We start from the raw sequence: 7,310 nt of genomic DNA, 5'->3' as shown, positions 1-7,310 counted from the left end.
ACCAGTCTGATGTCCTTATAACTGTCATCCCAAAAAATCCAGATCCTGCCATTATAATGAGCTTGATAGTTGTCAAGGTACTTACCTCTGAGGTTAAGATAGTCTCTAACTTTCTTAGCTTTATCACACTTTACTCTAGTTTCTAACAGAATTGCAATTTTGGGGTGAAGGTTAAGGAGACGGGAGCTAGTCTCCCTTAACTTCCCCATTTTATTCAGCCCCCTAAGATTCCAAGAAATAATCATTGACCAGTGTTTTGAAACTCTATGAGATCCTTCAAAATCTCTAGAGCATCAAACCCATTATCACATAAGACTGAACCTGTAGAACTATCATTAACTTTCTTTTTTCCTCTTTCTCTACCACTTCTAATTACCTCAATCCATTTTTCCACAACTGCTTCAACATCCTTGTTTCTGATATCCTCAGCCACTGGAGAAGGAGTCTCAGCAGAAGTACTTGCAATATCCATACTGGTCTTTACTTTAACATTATTATCATTTCCCACTGCATTAGACCATCTATCATCAACCTCTTCCTTCTTAAATTCCACATTAGCCACAGATTGTTTCACTTGCTTTGGTTTCCATTGTTTCCTCACCTTAGGCTTATCACAGCTATGACCTACCTTTTGACACTTATTGCAAAATAGAGGTCTCCATTCATACTCAATTGCTTGTTGAATCTTTTCTCCTTCATTATCAGCAATGGTAATTGTTTGAGGAAGCTCATTTGTAATATCCATTTCAACAAGGATACGCGCATAGGACACTCGCAGTCTATTTGCAGTACACTCATCTGTCATAATGGGATTACCCAGGGCACTCCCAATCTTATTCAAGCTCGTATCACCCCACAATATGATCGGGAGTTGGGGAAGTTTCACCCAAATAGGTAGGGTTCGCAGTAGTTCATCCTTGATCTTAAACCCTGGCCTCCATTCTCGAATCAACAAAGGAATGTTTCTAATCATATACAGACCTCTCAGCAAACTTCATCATGATCTCTGAACGATTTAAAGCGTAGAATAAAATACCCTTCATCATTGAAATACATGTCCGGCAATTGAACAAAGTTCCAAGATCTAGTCATAAAATTCTTAACAGCATTCATACTTAAATCAGCTCCCATTGCATACAGAATCAAAGAAGATTCCCAGAACTTAACTTCAGATCTGATATCATCGTCTTCAATTAAAACTTCTATTTTCCCATCCACGACTTGGGGGGCTATGAACTTCATTGCTCGTCCCTTCGCCAGATTCCTGTTATCCTTTAACACATCAACCCAGAGTTTTCGACCTTCGTCCTGAGATTCAGCTTGATTAGGTTTTTCAGGTTCGAATTCCTTAGGAACCTCATCAACTATTTCTTCATCCCGAGCTTCTGGATCTTCATCAAGTGTTTCAATTTCCACAATTTCTTCATTAATCAATCTAGTATTGCTGACATTGTGGCTTCGCGAATCCGAATGATCTACCGGAGAAGAAACCACCAGAGATTTTGGTGTCGGAGGCACCGATTTTTTTTTTGGGCGGCCGCCCTCGTCCCATCATAAAATAGTTGATGAGTAATAATTGAATATAGTTCAATAATAAAATAGAATTTATTTACATAATAGAATAATATTAATTTGAATTAATAATTTAATTCAATAATATCATTTAATATTTCTAGAAAAAAATGAATATAAGATCTTCACGTGTCATTATTTATAGAATCAACTTTCTTTTATAAAAACATACATTGTAGATTAAAAAAGGGTCATGTCAAAAGTCTAAATTTATGTTAGAAAAGTTACTTTTGTTCCTCAATATATAATTCGTTAACAAATATATCCCTGAAAGATCAAAATACAAAATTTAGTTCTTGAAAGTATAAAAAGTGCGACAAATATATCCTGCCATTAACTTCCATCTGTCACCGTTTATAAAGTCGCCTACGTGGCACATAAAGACATATTTGTCACGAAAATGATTGCAACGTGAATTGCCAGCATAGGGGCATATTTGTTATAATATTTTTTTGACTTTTCGTCTTTCGACTCCGCTGACAAATGTGCCCTTAAAAGATGAAAATACAAAATTTAGTCTCTAAAAGTATAAGAAGTATGACAAATATATCTGGACGTTAATAATAGATTGTAATTTATTATTATTATTATTATTATTATTATTATTATTATTATTTACTACTATTCGTTTAGTACTTATACAATATATTTTTGAATTGTCTTTCAATATATATATTATTATTATTTTGATTTCCTCATCAAACCTTAACATTTACTATTAAAGAAACTTTATCTTATATTTTATAATTTTATCAAATTTCTATTAAATTTCTCACTTTTAATCTGTAAAATTATTCTATGTCCCAATTCTAACTTAAGTACTCTAATATTTATATTGAAATTAATATGTCAAGTGTTTCGAGTAGAAAAAACACAACGAGCTGCATGACCAAATTTATTTATTTATTTATTTTTAAAAAATAATATAATCAACTATTTTTTTTAAAAAAAAGTCTCAGAAAATTTTAACTAGATAGAACTAAAGTGAAATTATAAGTTTTTTTCCTTAATCAATAAAATGTATATATATACCTCAAATGTGAAAGAATTTCGTGGATAAACCTTATGTGTTTGCATTCAAGACAAAACTTTTTATACATAATATGAATGAAATAAAAAATAGTTACTGACAAATAAAGAACCCAAATAAATTTAAATAAAAAATACAATAATGCTCAAACTAATACAGAGGTTAACTTCAAAAAAATTAAAACTAGTACAGAGGTTTATTATTTGCGGAACGTAGAATTGTATCTCTCGCTGATTTAGAGGCTGTTACGACCTTGCATTCCATTTGACATATTATGGAAGAGCCAATAATAAAGATTAATAATTAATTGAAGAAACAAAAAATTTCAAGAAATATAAGACTTTTATTCTTTTTTAAATGATAACTCAATTGATTAAATTTTGTGAGACTTTTTTTTTAATTCCACTTTAGTTTTATCTACTTTAAATTTTGTGATTTTTTTTTTAAAAAATAGTTGATTCAATTTTTTTTCCAAAATAAATAAATTTAGTCTCGCAGCCGATTGTGTTTTTTTTACTCAAAACTCTCGACATATTATTTTCAATCTAAATATAAGGTTACTTAAGTTGAAATTGGGATATGGAATAATTTTAAAGATTAAAAATGAAAAATTTAGTAAAAATTTGATAAAATTATAAGATATAAGAGAAAGTCTTTTTTAACTGTAAAGATTAAGGTTTGACAAGAAAATCAAAATAATAAAAAAATATATATTAAAAGCCAATTTAAAAAATATATTACATAAGTACTAAACAAATATGAGCATTAAATTATAAACAAATAATAATAATAATAATCATCATCATCATCATCATCATCATCATTAGTCACAATCTATTATTAACATTCAGATATATTTGTCGTACTTTTATACTTTCGGGAACTAAATTTTATATTGTCATCTTTCAGGGATACATCTGTCAACGGAGTGAAAAGAAGAAAAATAAAAAAAAATATTATGACAAATATGTCCTTATGCTGGTAATCCACGTTAGTCATCATTTCAGTGACAAATTTGTCCTTCTGTGCCACATAGGTGACTTTATTAATGGTGACAGACGAAAGTTAACGGCATGATATATTTGTCACACATTTTACACTTTCAGGGACTAAATTTTGTATTTTCATCTTTCAGGGTGCATTTGTCAGTAAATTACACATTGAGGGACAAAAGTGGCTATTTACCATTCTTTTTATGTTTCCTTGTTTTACCTGTCTCTCAAAATTACTTGGTCATTGTTGACTAAAGACTTGTATCAAGACTTTGAAGACTCGTTGATAGTTGATCTAACTGTATTTAAATTTTATAGGCAAAAATAATTAGCTAGCTTTTTTGTGAATTAAAATTACACATTTCTTATTCCTTCTAATAATGAAAAGTTGAAACATTATACACAAAGATTATAAATTTTCTTTGAAAACACAGTAAAAATCTAATAAATTGGAACTCAACAGCCTTAAAATTAAAGTTTGGATATCCTAATTTATGTTCACATTTTTTTTTTGGTCGTTTGGCATAACGTCTCAACATCAGTTTTGTCCATTAGGGACGAAAGGAAGATTCAGATTGGAAGGACTTGGCTACCTATAAATTGAATGTAGAAAAAACAAGTAGACTTTGTGACCCATAATTAGTGTCCGTATAATGTATAACATTTGTTCAACACGTCAACATCTATGGCATCTTCCTCACTTCTACCACGAAAGACTAACTGAATGGTCCTCGTACATGATACCCCTATAGGACACATCAATTCAGTTTGACATTCACTAAGGAAGGAGAAGGGAGGATAAACTATTGTCTTGTATGGGGTTCGTTTCTCTGTCCAAATATTCCAATTTGGAGGGAGTCAAGATATGACTTAAACCGTCTTTGTTTTGAAGGATGAAAATAATATATAAGAGAATTTATATATTTTTTAATGTAGAATTTACATTTTTTTATATTGTACTTTAATTTAAAAAAAATTCTTCTATTTTCATCCTCTAAATAAAACACACTCTTAAAGAGGGATTTGAAAGACTTAAAGAAAATTTTCCAACCCCTTCAACCATTTTTTATTATAAAAGAAAACTTGCAAATAAGAGAATTCATACCTCATAAGCCTCCCCCTCTTCCGTCCAAAAATCTTCAAAACAAACCTTAAGAGTATATTTGGATGGAAAAATTTAAAATTCTGAAAAATTTTAAATTTTAAGAATTTCAAATACTTCAATTGAAATTCTTTTATTTTCAAAATTTTGTGTTTGGATAATAAAAATTAAAATTATGAGATGAAAAAAATGAATGAAAAAAAAGAGAATATATGATTGGTGTGCTAGTTATACGTGTTCCTCTATGCTCACACCCGATCGATGTTTTAAGAGTTCAGACGGTGTTTCTTGAAGAAGAAAGTAAGAAGAGAATTTCAATTTCTCACCTTTTAGAAGGAAATTGAAATTCCAGATTTTTAGTTGTTTAAAATTCTGTTTTAAAATTTTAAATTTTTAAAATTTTAAATTCTTCATAAAAAACATCCAAACAATGAATTCTAAATTACAGAAATTCAAATTCTTTGATAAATTACGTTCCTCCATTAAAATTCTCTATCCAAACGCACTCTAAAAGTATTATTGATTTGATTTAAGTATTTTCTTACTTATAGTTAACCACTAATCAACCAATTATATATATAGAGAAAGGTTATATTTGGTAAGGCATTTCAGTTAATTTCTTCTTTTTTTATTAGCTTAAATCTTATTTGGTTATTCGGTAAAAAAGTTTTTAGTACCTTCTAACGTTTTTTGAAATGTTATTTGAAGTAGTATTTTTTAGAAAAATAGCTTCTAATTTTTAATTTTTTTTTATATTTTCTCATTTTTATATTCTATACATTTATTCAATTTTCTTATTATCTTTTTTTAAATAAATTATAATTTTATTATTTTTATGTGATTTTATACTTTTCAGTTACTTTAAGAGCTGGATTTAATAAACACTTGTAATTTAATAAGTTATTTTTTTTTAGTTTTCAACTATCAGTTTTTAGTTTTCCAATTTTTAATTAGTGTTACATAATCATATTTTCCAAGGTGACAGTAAGGGTTCTTTTTATTTTTTTAAAAACAAATAAAATTTTAAAATGATTTTTGAAATGATAGTAATTATTGCCTATTTCAAATTAATTATGTAATTTATGGTATATATAACATATAAGGCATAGTTGTATTTGGTTAGTTTAATTTTATATGCGATATGCATTAAATCATTAATGTTCCTGAATATTTGTGCTTTTATCCCATTTGTAGCTTATCCTTGGAATTCCACCATGTTAGTAGATAAAATTTGGACGAAGTCAGCTAGAACGAAATTGTGATCCGAATGATAAACTTGACAATTGGTGTAGAATTTATAACCTTGCTTGACACGATGAAGGTCCGTGATCCTCAGAATTTCTGCCTTCTCTTTAGGACTCAAGATAAATATTTATTTTGAATATTTCATTTTTATCTTTAACTTACGAGCGATTTGTCATTTGCTCCCTCTCTAGCCGGGTTCTTTCAAGGGGATTATTAAGCAGATTGGTGTTATCGGTTCAAAAGATTGTTAGTTTCTGTCAAAAAAAATAAAAATTGTTAGTTAATGTAAATGTATATGTGACAAAATTTTGGATTTAATGTTTCAATATTTGTTTTACGATTTTGGACTTTATAAATTGAATAAATAATCTCTGTAATGAAAATGTAAAGTTCTTTAGTCGTGCTGTGTATAATTTGTTGATTTTTATTCTTTTGTAGCTTATCCTTGGAATTATATTTGAGTAGTCGTAGAATTTGGACCAAGTCAGCTAGAAGAAAACATGGATCACAAATCGTCGTTCTAGCTAAAATTGTTGAAGATGTGAATATTAGATATCAGACTTAGACTTTTATGTTACTTTTAGGAAAAATAAAAGTCAAAGTTGACTGAAAGGATAAAATTATTTTAATCTTATTTTTTAGGTATGATCTCTTAATGATTTTATCTTTTTGTTAACTATTTTAGTTATTATGTTTATAAATACGTTGATTCATATATGAATAAAAATAAATATTTGCCATCTCAATTTTCTCCATGTTTCTTTTCATTGTTCAACACTAGTTATTATTAACAAAAATTAAAACAACATATTACTATCAAAACTCTTATCTTTGAGGGATATGTGAGTTGAGAGAAATCATAATAGAGGGAGAAACATCATACACAACAGGTCCACTGCCACTTTTGATGGTGGTGAGAAGTATGAATTATATCCCTGAACTACCTTTAAATCCAACGATGACTCAAATGAAGAATCACAGAGAGAACAAAAAAGGCTAAGGCGAAAAATTTCATTTTTCTCTACTGTGTCAAAAATCATTTTTACAAGAATTATGAACTTTAAGTCTACTAAACAAATTTGGGATTATCTTAAATTAGAATATCAAGGTTGTGGAAGAACCAAAGGCATGCAAGTACTCAACTTGGACAGAGAATTCGAGATGCAAAGCATGAAAGAGACCGAAACAATTAAAGGCTACACTGACCGATTGTTAGGCATAACAAATAGTGTGAGTGAGAACCCGACTTTGTGTGATTTAGTGGAGAAATAATGCACATGTAGAGAGAGTGTGAGAAGAAAAATTGTGAAACAAAGTCACCTTGTTGAGAGAAAAATGTCTTTGTGTGAGAGTGTTATCATTTCTTATA

At 28.9% G+C, this 7,310-nt stretch overlaps 1 protein-coding gene across 1 annotated transcript; it reads right to left on the bottom strand.

The window, feature by feature from the left end:
* Positions 1 to 241: 241 nt before the first annotated feature.
* On the bottom strand, positions 242 to 973 carry LOC114397185. Its single transcript, XM_028359290.1, has one exon. The coding sequence runs from the start codon at positions 971 to 973 to the stop codon at positions 242 to 244; it is 732 nt and encodes a 243-aa protein (XP_028215091.1).
* Between the last annotated feature and the right edge of the window lie 6,337 nt (positions 974 to 7,310).

Source organism: Glycine soja, chromosome 18, assembly GCF_004193775.1.
Source record: "Glycine soja cultivar W05 chromosome 18, ASM419377v2, whole genome shotgun sequence".
Lineage (NCBI taxonomy): Eukaryota > Viridiplantae > Streptophyta > Magnoliopsida > Fabales > Fabaceae > Glycine > Glycine soja.
Note: the sequence above shows the minus strand (reverse complement) of the source record. Positions and strands in the feature narration are given on the sequence as shown.